This window comes from Pleurodeles waltl, chromosome 7 (assembly GCF_031143425.1).
Source record: "Pleurodeles waltl isolate 20211129_DDA chromosome 7, aPleWal1.hap1.20221129, whole genome shotgun sequence".
In the NCBI taxonomy this organism is placed as follows: Eukaryota; Metazoa; Chordata; class Amphibia; order Caudata; family Salamandridae; genus Pleurodeles; species Pleurodeles waltl.
In genome coordinates this window covers 55361877-55383563 of record NC_090446.1, presented here as the reverse complement: position 1 = coordinate 55383563, position 21687 = coordinate 55361877, and the positions used below count along the sequence as shown (strand labels likewise).

At 44.3% G+C, this 21687-nt stretch overlaps 1 protein-coding gene across 3 annotated transcripts in view; it reads left to right on the top strand.

Moving 5' to 3' along the window:
* LOC138247175 (killer cell lectin-like receptor subfamily B member 1B allele A) overlaps positions 1-21687 on the top strand; it is a 221326-nt gene that overhangs the window by 176959 nt on the left and 22680 nt on the right. For all 3 annotated transcript variants that reach the window (XM_069201920.1, XM_069201919.1, XM_069201918.1), the window contains one exon: positions 12015-12121. In XM_069201920.1, coding sequence (XP_069058021.1) covers positions 12015-12121 — 107 coding nt within the window. The remainder of the gene's footprint in view (positions 1-12014; positions 12122-21687) is intronic.

The following is a 21687-nucleotide window of genomic DNA, read 5'->3' as shown; positions in this document are numbered from 1 at the left end:
AGCAGTCTTCTGTTTGTCTTCATATTACTGAACTGTTAACTGTATTTGCCAAATAGTTGTTAGATAAGCCATATCTTTTAGTGGTACACTCTGATCACACCATGTGGATATTAGGACTCTTCTCTTCTGAATCCAGCACAGCCACCTCCCCTTTTTAGGACGAAGCCACAAGACAGCACAGCTGTCTGGTTGCAAAGAGATATTGCCTACATGCTGAAAGCTTCGCTAGGAATTAATTCCACCCACTGCTTACATTCGCTTTGTGTTTTGTAACTTGCTTTCTACTTGCTGGCTTTATTTGTTTAAGGCTGTCCAGCAGGTCTTTGCCTCTTCTGTGGAGTATAACCTGTCTACCACCTCACTGACTAGCTATTTGCATTCTTTCACAAGTTCTCGCTTTTGAGGAGCTTTTATTTTCTTTTTCGTGAGGCACTCAAGGAGAGTAGATGTGTATTCAGTTGTCTCCCTAAAAAGTTCAGTAAGCAGTAAACATATTTCTTTGAAACGGTTTCCAGCCACCTGTCTTTCTACTTGACTGATTCTCCTTATTTCTGCCACTACCAATTCATCAATCTAGCTTCCTGTGAAGATCAATGTTCTGCTACACGCTTGTTTATTTTGTTCAGTGTTTTCCCTAATAGCATAACTTAAACAAATCCTCAAATGAAATTTTCTTGGCCAAGCCATAGGCGCTGCACGGAGGAGGGTGTTGGGTGTTGAAGCAACCCCAAAATAACCATGCTGGAGTTCAGATGTGAATGAGCAATAAACGAGCCGTTAAATGTTGTTTTTATCTTGCCACATTGCTGTGCTTTTAAAGACAAAGTTCAAATGTTTACTCTGCCTCTAAAGGGAGGTTGGTGTTTACTTTTCTTTCTCGCATTGCAACGGGAGAGGATTTATTTAACAACCTTGCTGGGTACGGGGGATGAAAGAAAAGGTTGTGGGGTGTTATTTTTTGTCTAGCACACCATAAAAATGAAATGGCAGTAATTTAACTGTACAACTATTTCAGAAAATATCAGAATTAGTAAAGCAGAAATGAAGTCATTTTTTGAAGTTCTGAAGTGTGGTGGGAACAAATATTTTAATATGAGCAAAACAAATCAAGGCACTAGGTGATGCTGATTTCCACACACTATTGTTTGTGAACTCTATAATTTTATCAGTAAAACTATGTTTGTGCAAATGTAATGGTAATTTCAAATAAAAATGTGTTGACTGTATGGCAATGCACTATTACATCACTCATTGTCCACTCTACGTCACTCTACTCTACGCCACTCTACTCAACTCAACGTCACTCCACTCTACAACACTTTGGTGGTCATCACAACCTCGGCGGTCTTTTTGCAAGACCGCCGAGAGACCGCCGTGCTGAAGACCGCCAGTGCTGGCGGTATTCTGCTCCGCAAATTATGACTGCTGGCAGCCCTCTGTCCTTTTCCGGACTGAGAGCCGCCAGCAGCCATACTGGCGGTCGGCAGGGAAGTGGAGGTTGCTCAACCTCCACCACCACGTCAACAGAACACCGCCCACCGAATCACATTCCGTGATTCGGCGTGGCGGTGTTCTGTTGACGGGATGCTGGCGGCGGAGCAGCCCCCATGGATCCCGTCCCCTCCCGGAAGATCAACGGACCAGGTAAGTTGATCGTCCGTTGGGGGGGGATTGTGGGGGGTGTTTTGTGTTGTGTGCGTGAATGGAGGTGTATGTGTGAGTATGTAGAGGGGGTGTGTGAGTGCGTGTATGCATGCGGGTGTGTGTTGTGTTTGGAAATGTGTGCGTGTCTGTCTGTATGTCTGAATGGATGTGTGCGTGTATGTCTGTATGTGGGTGTGCGTGTATGACTGTGTGTGTGGCTGTTGGCATGTTTGGTGATATGTGTGCGGGTATGTGTGTTGGTGGTGTATGCATGCGTGTACGGTGTGCGTCTGGGTTGCAATGTTGGGGATAGGGGTGGGGAGGGGGGTTCTGCCATCTTTGGGGGTGGTGGGGGAGTGGAGGGTGTGGGGGGAGGATGCGGCGGTGGGTGTGGGGGAGACCCCTATCAGTGCCAGGGAAGGAATTCCCTGTGCAAGGAATTCCCTGGCACTGATAGTGCTTACCGCCATGGATTTCATGGCGGTTCCAAACCCCATTAAATCCGTGGCGGTCAGCCGGGTTGTGATACTGCCGGCGATCCTGTGACGGCCGCTGGGCTGGAGACCCAAGTCTCCAGCCCAACGGTCATCTCCGCCCTGGCGGTCGGATCAGAAAAGTGGCGGATGACCATGGCGGTAACCGCCATGGTCATAATTCCAATTTTTTTACTGCCAGCCTGTTGGCGGTAAGACCGCCACTTCTCCGTCAACCGCCAGGGCCGTAATGAGGGCCTTTATTCCAATCTACACTGCTTCATTCTATGCCATCCTCCTTCACTCTACGACACTCCACTCTATGCCACTCTACTGTATGCTACTTTACACCAACCCGCTACACCCTACAACACCCTATGGCACTCCACTCCATGGCACTTTACTCCACTCAAATCAATGCCACTCCACTCCACTCTCCGCCAGTCCACTTTAGCCACTCTATTCTATCCTATTCCACTCTACTCAACTCCATGGCACTATACTCCACTCTCCGCCATGTCCCGCCACTTGTCGCGACGTCTCTCCACTGACACTCAATGCCACTCCATTCGACAACACACTGTTCCACTCTATGAGACTCTGCTCCACTCTATGTCACTCTGTGCCACTCCACCATACAACACTCTATGCCATTCAATACCACTCCACTCAACAACAAAGTACTTCACTCTACTACACTCTATGGCACTCTACTCCACTCTATACCACTCTACAACACCTTTCTCCACTCTACGCTACACTACTCCACTCTACAACACTCCTGTCAATGGCACTCAACTTCACTCTACGCCACTCCGTGGCACTCTACGCCACTCCACTCTAAGGTATGCTTCATTCTACATGACTCCACCCTACTCACTATGACAGACCAGGACACCCCATGCCACTTTACTCCAGTCAACTCTACACCACTCCACAAAACTCTATGCCGTTCTAATCTGACACTTCCCACCACTTTACTCCAGTCTACGACAGTCCACGCCATGTCACTCAATGACACTCTACGCCACTCTAAGATATGCTTCATTCTATGCCACTCCATGTGACCCTACTCCACTCTACGCCACTCCACTCTAGTCCACTATAAGCTATTCAAACTCTATGACACTCTATTTCACTCTATACCACTCCACTCTATGATACTCTACTCTACTCCACTGTAGGACACTCTACTCTATGCTACGATGTTCCACTCCACTCTACGACAATCTACTCCACTTTACAGCAATTTACTCTATAAGACTCTACTCCACTCTCTGCCACTTTGCCCTATGACATTCTACTCCACTCTGTGACACTTCACTCTATGACATTTTACTCCACTCTGTGCCACTGCACTGTACACCACTCCATTGGACAACACATTACTCCACTCTCATCCACTGTGCTCCACTAAACCCCACTCCACCCTAGGACTCTACTCTAGGACACCATACTCCACTTACACCTCTCCACGTCACTGTACTTTATGACATGCCACTCTGTGACACTCCTGGCTATGGTGATTTTCTCCACTCTATGTCACTTCACTCTACAACACTTCTTCACCACTTTATGCTACTCCACTTTACACCACTCCATGACACTGTACTCCACTCTACTCCACTCTTCTCCAATCTATGACATTTTACTATATGGCATGCTACTCCACGCTATTACACTCTACACCACTTAACGCCATTATACACCACTCCACGCCTTTCTATGCCATTCTACTCCATGCCATCTTTGCTCCATTCTATGCACTCCACTCCACTCCACACCACTCCCCGCCACTCCACACTAAGACATACTTCATTCTATTCTATCTACTTCGCTCTATGCCACTTACCCTCACTCTATGCCACTCTACTCTCGGACACTCTCCTCTATTTCACTGCACTCTATGACACTCTATTCCACCCCACTCTGTGCCATTCTGCTTTATGCCACTCTGTCTCTCCACTCTATTCCACTCCACTCTACTCTGTGCCACTCTACTCCACACTGCCACTTTATTCTATGCAAATCTTCTTCACTCCCCCCTATGCCCCGCCACTCTATGACACTATTTCATTCTGCTTCACACCACTCCACTCTATGCCACTCCACTCTACAAAACTCCAGACTACACCACTGGACTCCACTTGACACTTCTCCACTCTATGACACTCCATTCTATGCCTCTCCCCTCCACATCACTCTTTGCTATGACACTGTACGCCACTCCACTCTAAGCCACTTGACTCAACAACTACTCTAAGACACTCTAATCCACTCTATGCCACTCCACAACACTACACTTTACAACACTCCACTCTGTGACAGTCTACTCCACTCTATGCCAATCCACTTTGCTCCACTCTATGCCACTCCAAACCATTCTACTCTGCAGCACTCTACAATACTTTACTCCACTGTACTCCACTCCACTCTGCGACTCTGTCTCCACTCTACACCACTCCACTCTATCTCACTCCACTCTGCTCGACAACAAATTACTTACACTCTATGACACTCTAATCTATTCTACGTCACTCTTCTCCACTCTACAACACACATTACTTCCCTACGCCCTGCTACACCACTGAACTCTGCACCACTACACTCAACGCCATTCAACTCTACAGCAATCTACTCCTTCTACTCTATGATACTCCACTCTGACAGTCCAAACTACACCACTCAACTTGACTCTACACATTCCACTCTACAACACTCTGCTCTACACCACTCCACAACACTCCACACCACTTTACTCTGTGATACTGCACTCTACCTCCCTCCATTACACTGTACTCCACTCCACTCTCCTCCACTCCTCTCTATGCCACTCTACTGTACTTTATGACATTCCACTCTACAACACTCTAATCCATTCAACACCCCTCCGCTGAACAACAAGCTACTCCACTTTACTCTTCTCTATAACACTCCACTCTACACCACTCCACTCTGTGACACTGCACTCTACTACACTCTACTCTAAGACACTCTACTCCACTCTATGCCATTCCATTCTACACCACTCCGCTCTGCACCAAACTACAACACTTTACTCCACTCTGCGACTCTATACTTCACTCTACACCACTCCATTCTACACCACTCCACTCCAGGTCACTCCACTCTGATACTCTATGAAATTATACACTACTCCAGTCCACTCAGCAACAAACTACTCACTCTATGACACTCTATGACACTCTACTCCATTCTACGCCACTGTACTCCACTCTGTGACACACTACTCCATATCACTCTATGCCTCTCCACTCTACACCACTCCATGCCTTCCACTATGACACTCCACTCTAACAGTCCACTCTACACCACTCCACTCTACACCACTCTACTCCACTTTATAATACTCCACCCTACCTCACTCCATTACACTCTACTCCACTCTGCTCAAGTCTGCCACTCCATGCCTCTCTATTCTACTCTACTCCATGGCATTCCACTCTACAACACTCTACTCCACCTGAGGCTACTCCACTTGAGGCCACTCCACTCAACAACAAACTACTTCACTCTACTCTTCTCTACGACATTCTACTCCACTCTATGCCACTCTACTGCACTCTATGCAACTCCACTCTGTGACACTCTACTCAACTGTACTCCACTGTACTCTATGCCGCTACACTCTCCACCACTCCATGCCACTCAACTGTATGACACTCCACTCTACGACACTCCTGTCTACGGCACTCCACTTTATGCCACTTCACTGTCCAGTACTCCCTGCCACTGTACTCTACTCTTTGCCACTCCACTCAATGATACTACATGACATTGTAGTCAACACTGCTCAACTCTACAACACTCCACTTTACTCCACTCTGTGCCACTCTACTCTACACCACTCGATGACACTCCACACCATTCTACTCTATAACACACCGCATCACTTAATTCCACTCTATGTTACTCTACTCTACACCACTCCATGACAATTTACGCCAGTTTGCTTTGCTAATGCTTGTTCCTCCAGAAGATGCACCATGTGTTTATAGGCATTTTACTCCTTCCTTTCCCTCCCCTTTCTCTTATTTATTATCATACTGCCTCTACAAGGGGCATCAGATCCTGCTTTTCCCTAGCTGTATCCTTTATCCCAGGACAGAAAACAACCACTTCTGCCCAAGCATTAAACAAAAACGTATAACTGTTCAATTCTCTGTGACCTGTGTCCAGAGCATTGAGAATCGCGGGAACAGGCTTCAAGTTCAATGAGTGCTCGTTGCATCCTCTTGGTAGCCCTTTTGTTGCTGAATGTACTTCCTTTTGTCGTATGCTCCCCCTGCCCTCCTCCCGATGTCTCTTATAATCTCTCCAACCAGACTGTGTTCTGTCATTTCCTGTCACACTTATAGCCAAGAGCAATCATGTTGTTCAGTTTCAGTTTAATTTTGTTTTGGAACCTTTAGTCAAGCCAGATTTGGAAAGTGCTCTATGGGTGAGCGATTATTCTGCTATGCTCACCTCAAAAGTAATTTTGGTTTGTGCTTTAGAAAGTCCAATTAAAGTCTGTGGAGCTACCTTAGGTCCATCGTCTGTGTCACTTTCCAGTGCCTTTGGAGTAAAACGTCTCCTAAAACGTTCTGTACTGAGTCTTTAGTACTCACTCCTTTGGCTTGATCACATAATGCCACTATTTGCTAGTGCTCCCACCTTCTCCTTATGAACTCAGTATCTGACCAGTATGCAGGTGACACCTTTTTCTGGGGGCTCTGCATCTCCATTGCTGCATGCTGTTTCTGCTGTCTAGGAATCCAAACCTTTCAGGGGTCTAATTTTTCTCCCTAGTCCAGTGCTTCCTCCGGATCTGTGAAAAAGAAGTAGGAGCAATAATGAGCTATGACGTTCAGTTTGGTGGGAAAGAGTATAGTTTGATCATTTATTTCTAAGGTAGTCCAAGCACTAAAGCGTTCAGTGTGTAAATATTCTGTTGTCATAATTCTATTGTTGTCAGGTGAGTGGCGACATTCCAGTCTTTGACAGTTGTGAGGAACTGGCAAGGAGAGAAGTCACGCTTGACCTTCGCTACAAATAAACGTCAAAAACACCAAGCCATTGTCTTTCGAGTGTGACTTTACTACACAGGAGCATTGATAAGCTATGACATTCATTTTGGTGGGAAAGAGTATAGTTCAGTCCTAAATCCCACAATTTTCCCCTGACCCCTAAAAAGCTGGACCTCTGAAGTTTTACTGCAACAGCATAATCAATGTTGTAGCAAGCCTTTTTATCTCAACATAACGTTATGGGGATCATTATGAGCCCTGGCAGTTCAGACCGCCATGCCGGTGGCGGCAGCAAAGACCGCCACCGGCACAGCGGTGTGAACCACGATATAATGTTCACAGGGAGGGCCGGCTGTGGCGGCCCTCCTCCACCGCCAGGCTACCACCAACAGGCAGCCTGCCGGTGGAGGAAATCATTATCCGACAGGGGAGCACTGCAAGCAGCGCTGCCCTTCAGATAATGATCCCTTTTCCTCCAGCCTTTCCCTGGTGGGTTCCCCTGCCAGGGAAAGGCTGGTGGAAGGGGTGCTCGGGGGCCCCGTGTGGGCCCCTGCACTCCCCATTCACTTGGCATGGGCAGTGCAGGGGCCCCTGTGACGTGCCCCGTCGCGCAGGTCAATGCCCGACGGGTGCTGCTGCACATGCCACACACCAACATTGGCGGCGGCTCCATTTGGAGCCACTGTCAATGTTATGGCCCTTTTCCATGCTGGGTTGGTGGGGAAAACATTATACGGCCGGCGGGGGGGGGGTCGTTGTGCTGGCGGTCTTCTGTTGACCGCCAGCGCTGATCTCATCGTTTTTTACCGCCGAGATCATAATGAGGGCCTATGTCTCTGTCTCTGAAGTGATGGAACTTCATGACTACTGGCTATGCTGTGATTCTAGCTTCAGTCTATGAGCCACAACCTGATATGTCTGTTGAATAAAATTTCTGCGGTGCCACTGTTGTACAAAGTCATGAAAACTGTTACTTTTGGTAGCCCCACCACTCTTATGTTGCTCTGTCTGGTTGGGCCTTTCTCATTGTTTGCTGTTTATTCCCAGAAGCGTACTCTGGGGCATATTTACAAGGAAGTGATGCATCAGCCTTTTTTTTGCTACCCTCTGACCCCCTAACATCACTATGGTAGTGCCGTAGTTACAATACAGTGCACCATGGTACACGTTAGCACAATAGCGTCAACATTTTTTATGCTATTGTGACTCTTTGGTCGACTAGCGCCAAAAATGATGGCATTAGTACAGCAATGCCCAGGGGAGGCCAATTGGAAACAATGGCAGCGTTGCTTTAACGCCTGCGTTGGCAGGTGTTAAAAATGATGGGAAAATGGTGCAGGCAAATGTGGGGCAAGGAGTTACAGAGTGGCGCAATGCTTACATTGCGCCACTTTGTAAATCTGGCACAGGAAAAAAGCCTCCTTGACGATACCTTAGCGTAAAAAAAAAAATTATGCTACGGTGCCACAAGGAGGCGCTAGGGACTTGCAAACATGACCCTCTATCTTACAGGTGTGATCATCTCTGATCTGTGTGAATCCAAACATTTTGAAACAAAAAGTATGCCATGTTCCTGCAACCTATATCTTCAAGGTTAAATACACTCAGCTTCCACAGTTAGACAGTAGGATTTTACAAGTAGGACTTTGCTTCTCAATAAACCTGACGTAAGACTTCACGTAATGGAAAGAAACAATTCAGCACAATTACATGACTGCAAAATTGAAGATCTGTAGGCCTAAGTTATGCTACCAAAAGAAAATACAAAACACATTTGAAAAATACTTGTTAATGAAAAAACATAATATGCAAACTTAAAAATTCACCAGTATAAATATATAGCATCAGTGTAAGTACAACATTTGATTATAAATTGTAAAATTCTTGTTATTGCATTAGATTAAGTATAACAGAGAACTGCATTTTCTCATTTGCACATATTTTCAAAGTTATTCTTTCATTAACATTAGAAATGCAAATTCGTTTTGATGTACATGCAGTCAAAATCCTAAATTACATTTTAACATCAACCTTGTTTAACTAACATGTTATTTAATAAGGAAGGCACAATTGTGACCACAAAAAATAAAAACATTAGCACATTTAATATGCGTCAGTGCAGCTGAGTGACACAAGGAACAGAGCTAAAATTTAAACTCTGTCACCTAGTTTGATGAAAAACTTCTTTAAAAAAGAAGCAGACATGCTGAAGATACCCGTGGATACGGTATTGTAAACAAAAAACATCTTTTTTATCACAGAAACAAAGGTCTTACTCCTAAAAGCAGATTAAAACTATGAAAACTAGCACAGCAAAAGTAAATGTAAGCCCTGACCAACATTCCATAGAAAGGGAATTTTTAAAGCTAGCAGCCCACAACATACTTACTAAACCTGGAGACTCCGGAACAGGGAGTACATTTACGGTTTCAATAGCCAACATCTTGGGAACGGGCAAAACCAGCCCGTAGCAAATCGAGACTAGAATCCCGGCCACAGAGAGAATTGACATGACTCGTTCTACAAAAAATAGACCCAAAACATGACCACTCTTTATAAAACGGCAAGGAGCATGTCAGTGAACTGTCAGTGAGCTAGCAGCTATTGGTGCGCCATAGCACTTTTTTCATCAGGCTGGACCATCAGGCAACAGTGATGGGGAGGAGAGTGGCAGCAGCAACATGGAGAAAGGGGGCTTTACACAATAAAGGTATACGCTGCTCTGATATCACAGCAGGTAAAACAACTGTGGGAAAGAAATCAGAAAAAAAGCATTGGCATATATAAAGCGCTATGGTGCTACTAGCTCACGCTGCACCTGAACTTTTTTCAGGCAAATCGATAGGAACATTAAGCTACTATGACGGGGAGGAGTGCGCAAGCAGCAGCACGGGTGAGCAGGAGTGAAAAAATCAACATGGAGAAGGGGTGGTATGGAGACAGAAGTCAAATTATTGCCCCAATCATAACGGGCCCTATTCACAAAGGTAAACTTAGACCAAAACTCTAACTTTACTAGTAGTAAAGTTAGACTTTTGGTCTAACTTTAGACTTTTGGTCTAAATTTAGATGAAAAGTCTATACTTACACCAAAAGTCTAAATTTACTAGTATTAAAGTTTTACTTTTGGTCTAAGTTTAGACTTTTGGTCTCCGTTTAGATGTCTAACTTTACTAGTAGTCAAGTTAGACTTTTCATCTAAGTTTTGGCTTTTGGTCTAAACTTAGACTTTTGGTCTAAGTTTACCTTTGTGAATCAGGCCCAGCATGTGTAGCAGATGTACACTAATTAAAGAGAATCAATCTGTGCTTGGTCCATGCGCTGGAAAAAGAAAAGGAAGTGACGTTGGGCTAGTGCTGACTAGTTAGAAAGCAGAAAAGAAGATTGACAATGGTGTCAACAAATATTAAGGAAAGGCAGGCTCCAAGGCCTTTACTGTAAACAATACCCATCACAGCACTGTAAACAATACCCCTTGCAGCAACAGTGCATGCACGTTGTCAGATGAGACATAAAAAAGAAAATGCCCCCCTTGCCATCAGAGTCATCTCCCATGGTGGGGGGAGGGGGCAATGTTTCTTTTTTACTGTCCCTCACTCCGGGGACTCATCTGGCAGTGAAGGATAAAAAAAACACAGCTATATGTCCGCACAGCTTAAGTGGGTAGATGGACATATAGCAAGTTCTCTGACAGCCTTTACCCTGTTGGGCCACCAGAGATGTTTGGCTATGGTGGAGACAGAGTAGTCACTGTGGTAGCCAAATTTAAGTTCCCCCTGCATCAATATTGTGAGGGAAAAACTTTTGCATCCTCCCAGGAGCAATGAAAGAAATACACAATGCACAGCAGTTGCCCAGGAAAAAATGAAATTTATTTGTAGGTACCATAGCATGCTTGCTGGCTAGCAAGGAGGAAGAGCAAACATGAAGACGTGTGCATAATAAAACAGGTTTCTTCTTCCCTGAGGCGCTGGTTTTAGGTCCTTATATGCAGTACTTAAATGCAACATAAGCACGCCAAAAGATCACAGTGCCAAGCATGGGCAAGCATAGAAATGCAAAATATATAGAAATTCAGTGTAGGCATAAATGAACAAGCTGATGAGCAAAAGTAATGTGAAATTCAGGAAACGCAAAGTGACCTATAAGTGAACTCTGAACAGTTATTGATGCTTGTCCAGACAAGGTCAGATTTGGAAGCCTCTGCAGCTCCAAGCAGCTTGTTACAGTGAGAAGTGAGATAGGTTGAGTGAGAACCATATCTAAGTATGATACTTATGTAATGCATACATATGGATATATGGATATATCTATTTTTCCCCAACATACATAGGGTGAATAGATCACTATGTTGGAGGGGTGGGAACTCCGTCGCCGCTGCAACGGAGTTCCCTCTCTGGCAACATAAAAATCAGGACCTTAGTCACTATGGAGCAATGAACCCCTTGGTCATCAAGCTCTCTTGTTTACTCCAGTGTAGATCAGGCCCACCATAGACATCAGTTCAGGAATGAATATCGGATTGTAATTAAGGGCTCCTTAATGAAGGGGTCCTGCTCAAAATGCACTGGGGTATTGTAATTGTAAAGATGAACTGAATGTATAATTTGAATAAACTGGTGTGATTTGGATATTAGAAGCTGACTACATAAGCAGAAATACCTCTCAAATTATTGCCAACCATGCATGTGTGGGTTCCAGCTGTGCACCGGGGGGCACATCTCAACTCTTGACCAGTCTGCTGACATGAGTCACTTAGTGCATTAGCATGAATGTACTCCACATAATAAACATTGCTGGATGTTAGTATTTGCATCAAAGGGAAATATGTGTGTACCAAAGATATATTTGTGTTTATTGTGTACAGATTTATCTTACATCCAAACTGACCAACCAGGCTTGGATTGGACTTTTCATCACACCTGCAGGAGGACGTTGGACCTGGGTCAATGGATCTACTCTGAATGCAAATGTGTAAGTGTTACTGGTTTTCTTGCAAGGGGCAGTGTTCTGCAGGTGTATTTAAGTCGAGCTTGTTACATTTTGCATCTACCCTCAAACAGTGAATTATAACACTTTGCCTGAGGCTGCCAACATCACTGTAATATTTTGGGATGCAGGATGATGATGTGATTGGCTGATTTACTCATCTACTCATCTACGCAATCATGACTTTCCATAACAACATCCGTTCACTTAGGTGAAAAGAGCAAGACTGAGAAAATGTGCTAAGTTTTCATGCCTTGTATAATCAATGGTAAATCTTATGAGAACACTAAATCGTTTGCCATGAAATCAGTGGTAGCTAGTGACTTCTAAAAGTGATGTGGCATAAATACCTGTCCTGGACTGGCCTGAGTAACCAACTGAAGCAAGCAAGCCTACCTCTGCCAAGAATGGTTTGTAGACGTGGGTTCACCCACGATACAGTTTTTAAATAACATTTTATTTATTTTCTTACATTTTCTTACATTTCTAGTTACAGAATACAGAGTCAATAATGCTATATAACATTTACCCCTATATCAAATTCTCCTTCTCCTTTATAGAACCTGTTCGGGCTCCTAAAAATGACTAGTTTATAATTTCTGTTCGCTCCCAACATTGAATTACTGCTTTTCTATAGTTAATCTGAGGTGTTCTCTTGTTTGGCCTCCTCTGTGCCGGTCTCGGAAGTGGCTTCGTCTCATATGTCATTCGCAACTGATCCAAAATTCTCAAGTTAAATGTTCCATGTTCTGGAAACGCTAAAGATCCCTATTTCTCTGTCAATTTGCACCACTGCTTCAACCAAAGACATGGCGTGATACCCCGCTCCTCAATCAGATAAATGCCGGGGAATTTTCTGGTGAGGTCGGCTCCCCCACTGTCGCCTTAATGTATGTATCACCCTTCATGGCACTCCTAAACGCCTTGAAAAACTTCATCTTTTCTGTTTTTGTGTATTTGATTCAATAAGGAAATGACTTTTACTCCCAAGATTCCCTTCACCCACCTTCTCAACCTATTGCCTCTTACGGACAGCTGCCAGTCCGCTTGCGACTCTTCTTACTAACCAACCTGTCCCAGCGCGGCTCACTCTGACATCACATTCACACTCTGCGGCTGACAAAGTCTTGCGGCTTGTCCTCCTGATCTTCGATTCACACAAAACTAATGCAAAATTATTGTGAGCACTAATCAAAAAACAATATCCAAAAACAAACCTGCTGGTTTACTACAGGAAGGTACACAATCGCTTCAGAGACCATATGGATTTTCACTGATGGCCCTTTTGCTCATGCAGCTATTCCTTTTTCTCAGTCTCCCACATTCACAAGAAAAATTCGACCCGCCAATTTCAATCTCAACTGATCAATGGGTCTGTCCTGGTGCACATAGGTCTCGCCAAATCTCAGTCGAAAAATGTCTCTTACTTAACTCACACACCAACTGATTGACTACGCCCGATCAACCTACTAAACCAGACAGATGACAACATATAACCACGTGTCTCCTACACTTGTCAATATACTCCGGAGTCTTAGACCAGGCAGGGTCCGTACATCACCAACAACCACGTGGACAATTTTTTTGCACAAAGCGCCACACACATGAAGTTCTACGACTTCCCTACTCTTATACTGCGGAGTATGCACACTTCTACTAAACCTCAACTGGAGTACGCAGACTCCCTACTTTCCCTCACATACATCACAATTCAACTGTGGTCTGCATAAGACTTTGCAAGCGCAACCTACCACTTTCACACTATCACTTGAATGCTGAGAACATACCCAACCCTACTAGCGAGATCCAGGATCTGGGAAAGTCATTTCTGGGCTTAAAGGGACATCAATCTTGCTACAATTGCCATTACAAAAAATAAAATCCAAATCACAATAATAATGAGCAACTAACCCTAACTCAAACTACCACCATAACCATCAATCACCACATAACTAGTTCTCCAAGGAAACTAACCATCCTCTGCTACCATAAAACTGCTAGCGCGCCTGGTACTCAGTAAGTAAACTTACAAGGGGATGCATATAGGCCGATGAACCTTTTGAATCGCATGGAGTATCCTAGCTACGGGGTGACTAATGTTTCAATAATCAATACATAAGAATCAATATCCATTGAACAAATCATCAATAAGCAGATAGACGGTACTAAATAACCACAACTCAATAAGCATTTCAGCAATTATATTCCCTATTGGTTACAATACTAAGTCATGTTTTCAATTCAAACTTTATTCAAACCAATCAAGCTAAGTTCATTAGAGACCACCAATAACATAATCTAATCAGATCTTGAGAAAATATATGCCCTAATGCTTCAACATAAGCCAACAAAGAAGTATATGTCAAAATCAATAGCAGAGTTCAGCAAATCAATCTGTCAACCATTTGTCTCTGTCAACGTCATCCATAAGAACCCTACCTAGCCCAGATTAGCATTAGCATGTGGGACTTCATGCGAAAAACAATTTAGAACATGAATTTGGAAAACATCTAACGAAGAGAAAAGCTACAAAAATAGTGCAGTTGGTACCTAGAAAGAAAAGGCACAAAGGTAAACAGTCACATAGTCATAGCTACCTAGCCATGGAATGGATCAGCAACAACGTCAGTCTTCGTCTTCAGGTCCTTAATGGAACAGTAACACATCAGGCTCTCAAGAGCATGAGCCCAATGACAGAACTCGAATCGAGTCTTGTAGGAGGCTGGCCTGGCTCATAGTGGGTGTCTGATGGTACTTACACCTCGTGCCAGGTCCAGTTATCCCTTATTAGTAGATTAGTAGTGTTCTAGCAGCTTAGGCTGATAGAGGTAGCTATAGCAGAGCAGCTTAGGCTGAACTAGGAGACATGCAAAACTCCTACTATACCACTGATATCATATAGGTACTATATCATAAGAAAGACAATAATCAGAGTTACTAAAAATAAAGGTACTTTATTTTAGTGACAATGTGCCAAAAATATCTCAGAGGATATACTCCCTTAGGAGGTAACTAAAATACACAAAATATACACACACAAACCAAAATCAGGTAAGTAAAACAGTCAGAAAATAGTGCAAACACTATAGAAAACAATAGGATGCAATAGGCCTAGGGGCTACACAAACCATATACTAAGAAAGTGGAATGCAAACCACGAATGGTCCCCTAGGCTAGTGTAGTGTGTAGAGGGTTGCTGGGAGTGTAAGAACACACTAACGGTGTCCAAGATACCCCACCCCAAGACCCTGGAAAGTAGGAGTAAAATTACCCTACTACCCCAGAAACACACTAAACCCGTGATAGAGGATTTTGCAAAGACCACAACAGACTGCAAAGCACTGAAGACGGATTCCTGAACTTGAGGACCTGCAAAGGAAGGGGACCAAGTCCAAGAGTCATGGAAGTGTCCAGGGGGGGCAGGAGCCCACTAAACCCCAGATGAAGGTGCAAAATGGCTGCCTCCGGATGGAAGAAGCTGAAGATTATGCAACAACGGAAGGTGTTAGGAACTTCTCCTTTGTGCAGAAGATGTCCAACGGAGTGCTGGAGTATGCAGAGTTGTTTCTTTGCCAAACAACGCAAACAAGCCTTGCTAGCTGCAAGAGTTGTGGTTGAAAAAAAAGGGTGCTGCCCGGGCCCAGGAAGGACCAGGATGTCGCCACTTGGGAGAGGAGACAGAGGGAGCCCTCAGCAACGTAGAGAGAGCCCATGCACAAGAAGGTAGCACCCACAGAAGCACTTGAACACGGGTTCAAGAAGTCTGAACACAGCAGTAATCTCAACACTGCAAAAGAGGGTCCCACGAAGCCAGAGATCAACTCAGGGAGCTGAGCATTGCAGGACAGAGTGCTGGGGACCTGGGCTTGGCTGTGAACAAAGGATTTATTGGAAATATGCACAGAAGCCCTAGTAGCTGCAGTTCACGTGGTGCACAGGATTACTGTCTGGAGAGGGGAGGCAAGGACTTACCTCCTCCAAATTTGGACAGTTGGACCACTGGACAGTCTGGGTCACTTGGGTCCACCACCTGTGTTTCAGGGCCACGCTCGCCAAGATGAGAGGGGTCCCACAGTACCGGTGAAGTTTGGTGCCTGCTGGAGCAGGGGGAAGATTCAGTCAACCCACAGGAGATTTCTTTGTGGCTTCCAGTGCAGAATGAAGGCAGGCAGCCCCCCAAAGCATGCACCACCAGGAAACAGTCGAGAAAGCCAGCAGGATTAGGCGCTGCAATGTCGCTGGTAGTCTCCTTGCTACTTTGTTGCAGTTTTGCAGGCGTCCTGGAGTAGTCAGTGGTCAATCCTTGGCAGAAGTCGAAGAGAGAGGTGCAGAGGAACTCTGGTGAATTCTTGCAAGTCGTTATCTGAGGAAAAGCCCACTGGAGAGACCCTAAATAGCCCTCAGAGGAGGATTGGCCACCTAGTCAGGTAAGCACCTATCAGGAGGGGTCTCTGACATCACCTGCTGGCACTGGCCACTCAGAGGTCTGGGACACACTGAAGGAGCTCTGGGCACCACCCCTGGGGTCGTGATGGACAGGGGACTGGTCACTCCCCTTTCTTTTGTCCAGTTTCGCGCCGGAGCAGGGACTGGGGGTTCTCTAAACCGGTGTAGACTGGCTTATGCTAGGAGGGCACCATCTGTGCCCTTCAAAACATTTCCAGAGGCTGGGAGTGGCTTCCCATCGCCAGCCTTTAACACCTATTTCCAAAGGGAGACAGTGTAACACCCTCTCTCAGAGGAATTCCTTTGTTCTGCCTATCTGGGACTTGGCTGCCCAGACCCTAGGAGGGCAGAACCCAGTCTGTGGGGTGGCAGCAGCAGTAGCTGCAGAGAAAACCCCAGAGAGCTGGTTTGGCAGTACCCGGGCTCCATGGTGGAGCACCAGGGATGCATGGGATTGGCACCCCAATACCAAATTTGGCATGGGGGACAATTCCATGATCTTAGACATGTTACATGGCCATATTCGGAGCTACCATTGCGAAGCTACATATAGGTATTGACCCATATGTAGTGCACGGGGTGTAATGGTGTCCCCACACTCACAAAGTCTGGGGAAATGGCCCTGAACTATGTGGGGGCACCTTTGCTAGTGCAAGGGTGCCCTCACACTTAGTACCTTTGCACCTAGCCTTCAGCAAGTGAAGGTTAGAAATATAGGTGACTTATAAGTTACTTAAGTGCAGTGAAAAATGGCTTTGAAATAACGTGTGCATTATTTCACTCAGGCTGCAGTGGCAGTCCTGTGTAAGATTTGTCTGAGCTCCCTATGGGTGGCAAAAGAAATGCTGCAGCCCGTAGGGATCTCCTGGAAACCCAATACCCTGGGTACCTAGGTACCATATACTAGGGAATTATAAGGGTGTTCCAGTGTGCCAATTAGAATTGGTAAAAATGGTCACTAGCCTATTAGTGACAATTTTAAAGGCAGAGAGAGCATAAGCACTGAGGTTCTGATTAGCAGAGCCTCAGTGACACAGTTAGGCACTATACAGGTACACACATTCAGCCCACAAACTATGAGCACTGAGGTCCAGGCTAGCAGGATCCCAGTGAGACAGGCAAAAACAAACTTGCATACATGTAAAAATGGGGGTAACATGCCAGGCAAGATGGGACTTTCCTACACGTCTCTCGACACCTAACATCTCCATCAGTTCTCCCCTCGCATCTTTATCTCAATCTCAATCTGGAGTTTTTGCCCCATGTTATGACTTTTTATTAGAGTTAGCCAGTCCATCCCCCTAAATCGTAATTTGTCAGTCAATCACCAGTTATTACTCTACCCAATAAAATTAATTTTGCAAATCTGTGAATTCTAATATTACTCTGTTTTCTATTCGTTGATTGGTTCACTGTACGATGTCCTCATCATCCGGCTCATCAGGTATCGAAAATGTTGCATCTTCTTCTCCAGTCAGTGTTTCTATTGTTCGAGTCCTGGGAAAGTACATCATCTGATTTACACCGAAATTGTTACATACATAGATCTATCATCTCCTGTTCGTCGGTTAATTGCAGAAAATTCTAGCTAAGCAGACTTTATTAACATAAGTATTTCAAGGACAGTTAACATCTCAGCTTCTCTACAGTGTACAGTTATTCTGTTTCTGCATGAGGCCTGGCAAACAAGTTTACCTTCTTTGTCAACTCCCAATACTGAGGCAAAAGCTGAAGTAGGGGAAAGCTCTGTAAGTTTATTTACTTCACCTCCAAATAAAAAAAAGAGAAAAGAAGGCGCGAGTAAGAAGTTGAGACAGTTACGACCAACTCAAGCTTGTGCAATCCAAACCTCAGTTGTTAAGACACAGAGGAACTCACAAAAGGGCGTGTATGGAGTATCTAAGGATCATAGTGACATTGAAATTGTTGGTCACGAGTTATTTAAGGGCATTCAAATACAGATTAGGAAATATGTAACCACTTCCTTCAAAAGGTAGAACTAATGCTGACTGATTTTTTTCAAAACTGTATCTCAAGCTATCGGACATGGTAGATCAATCAGTGGCTAGGAACTATTTTTCACTATCATGTCATAAGGTAGTCTCTAGTTAATCTCAACACCCTGAGACACTATCCTTGGTGCCCATGCATCAATGCACAAATGATAATATCAAGAACCATCACCATGAACTGGTATATTATGCCCTTACACAACTTTTCGGTCAGTGCATAAACCCAAGTGGAATTGATATAGGGAAACAAAGCAATCATTACTGTAATGACACCCTCCACTTACCACCAGATTACACCTGGCATCATGCAGTTGCGTGCGTCTTTTAGTAAACTCATCAAAGATTTCTCCCCATTGGTCGAATGGACCTTTGTTGGTTGACTTGAAGCGCTGTAAGGGAGAGGTCATCAGGAATAAATTTCTAGCTTGTGAAGCCAATGTGACTCCACAGTATGGATCAGGAATCATCTAATATGGCTAAATGAATTTTATTTTATATTACTAATCAATCCAGTATATAAGTATACAAAGAATAATTTCAAAATATAAAACAGCTGGTGAGCTGAAATATCCCAGTATGTTGAGCCATGATAAAATGAGATCCAGAATAGTGACAGCCACAATACTAAAGAAACAAATTCAAGTAAACAGATGTCCCATAAAGAAACTTCTCTTGTCTCTTCTAAACAAAGATCGACTATAGGACCATCTACTCAGTAATTCTACACAGGAAACATAGAAAGTGTCAGCATAATGTAGACTTCTGTAGACTTCTGTAGAAAGGGAATAAGTGTTTAGCTTAAGGTTTCACACTTGCAGGAATAAAGTAAGCAGAGAGGTCTGCACCTCTCCAAGTCTAAAAGGAATCTGCCTTGCTAACTGGGGTCACACCAATTGAAATAACCGGAGATTCCAAAAAATACTTAGCTCCTTTCACACTACTGGTAACCAACCAAATAGCTACTTGAGAGGAGCATTTGCAACCTTCCTCAAGTTTCCCATTGAATTAAAACTTGGGCTGTAAGCCTCAATCTTGAAAATCTTGCCGTCTTGGTACATGATGAACAGAAGGCCTCTTTCTACCATTAATTCTCCATGTTCACTACGAAGTTCTTCCCTCCATGCCTCATTATCAGCAGTCTAATACAAACACATTTTTCTCCAACTCAGGAGAAGCATGAAAATGCACCTGCAAAAAAAAAAAGAATATACGAGCAACCCTGAATGCATTTATCAGGCTAAGTTAACTCAGCAGTTAACAAGAACTTCAAATACATGATTGTATATACACACAAGTATAACATGATGGATACATGTCAAACATGAATGAAGAGTACAAGATTACATGTTTATACTAAGCAATAGTGTACTCATGTATGGGTCTATAATCCCTACAATTATTAGTCCTCAATAATATTTGAATACTTTACACGTTAACGAAGTTAAGGCAGACAGTGAGTGTAATGTCAGATTTGTGCATATAATTGCATAATTATGATATATAAAGGTAGAGGTAAAATTGCGCTGCTCCTCACCCCTTACGTTATTGTGCTGAAAGACGTACCAACTGTTATGCCTGAATCAAAGGAGGACTGTTCATCATTAAAACGTAAGATGGTGCACTGGTTATGATCGACCAAAATTGAGCTGCCATAATTATTTTTATAATAAGGTTCTTATAGTTAGAATGGTGGAATGGATTGACCCCCATACAAAAGGTACTATAGGTGGTTGTGTCAGGATTCTACCATCCTACCACTAGGCGGTTCTCCCCAAGGCCCTCTGGATTCCTGCCTTTATCTTTAAATATGATGTTATACATCTACACCTTACCTCGCCAGATACACTTTGTATTCCAGTACAGGATATTGTCCTGATGCATTATGGTCCTTCTAGTTCCCTCTGTTTTAAGACCCTTCCTAGATCATGTCTTGGTGGTGGTTTCGTGTTTGATAGATTTGTTCCTGGATCCTACAGTTGTCTCTGTATTCTGTACCCAGCTCTATGTTTGTTCCAATCCACACTCCATTCCAGGCTTTCCTATTCCCTGTCTTGTGTTTCCTGGTTTCCTTGGTCTTCCTTCCTCTCAGTTCAGCCTTCCCTTCATTGGTGGTTCCCTGATTCCCTGCACCCGGTTAATTCCTTGAACCTGGCTCTCTCCCTGCACCAGTGCTTCTCCCCTGAGTCTCCAGCTATTTCAGCCCTGTGAGCGCAGAGTGTGCTGGTTTTGCAACTGACTTCTGATGAGTCTTCTTATTCTGTATGTTCCTGCTCCTGTTACTACAGGCTTGTCCTTTGATTCTGTTTCCTTTCTCCCTGTACCTATTTTCCTGTCTTTTGGCTATATGTAGTATCTGTTTCTGTCCCCTGTTGTCCTGCATCTCTGTTCCTGCGTCAGCATTATTCATAGTCTCCGGACGCAAATCTTCTTAATTTGTCCTGTTATATGCAGACTCCTTGCCTTCTATTCTGTGTTCCTGTGTGTCAGCATATTTCTGTCTCCCCTTGTTTGAGTGCGGACATTTCCTAGCCTTGTTCTCAGAATCCCAGTTCAGTTCCTGATTTCCAGTCCTGTTTTTCCTGAGCCCAGTTTCTGTTTTGGTGTTCCTTGTTCCCTTTTCCTCTGTCTTGTTATCTGGATTGTCATTGCTTTCAAGTGTGCCAGTTAGATTCCAAGGCTTGTGCCTTTGACACAAATAACCACCCAGCACACCTTCTCTGTAGGAGCTGCTGGGTGTCTCATAGAACTCTGAGATTAATTTGCTCCTTCCTTTCGTATAAGATCTTTCCACCTCACAGAGAGATCATTCCAGAGGAGCAGACAATATATCATTTATGATAGTTGTCTACCCTATCCCTGCTTATATTCCTTTTGTGTGTTCTTGTGTTTGCCCTGCGGACTTTCTGTGAGATAGTCATAGCCCGTTACCAGCCTTTTACTATCCTGCTTCCCTTCCAGCCTTCTAGAACTCTCTTCTGAAACCACACACAAACTTAGCATCCAGTCTTGTCCCAGTTTCACTCAGCTAGTCCTCTGACCGATCACCCTGCTAGTTCCCTGCTGGACCCCTGACAGATTGCAAAGCCCATCCCG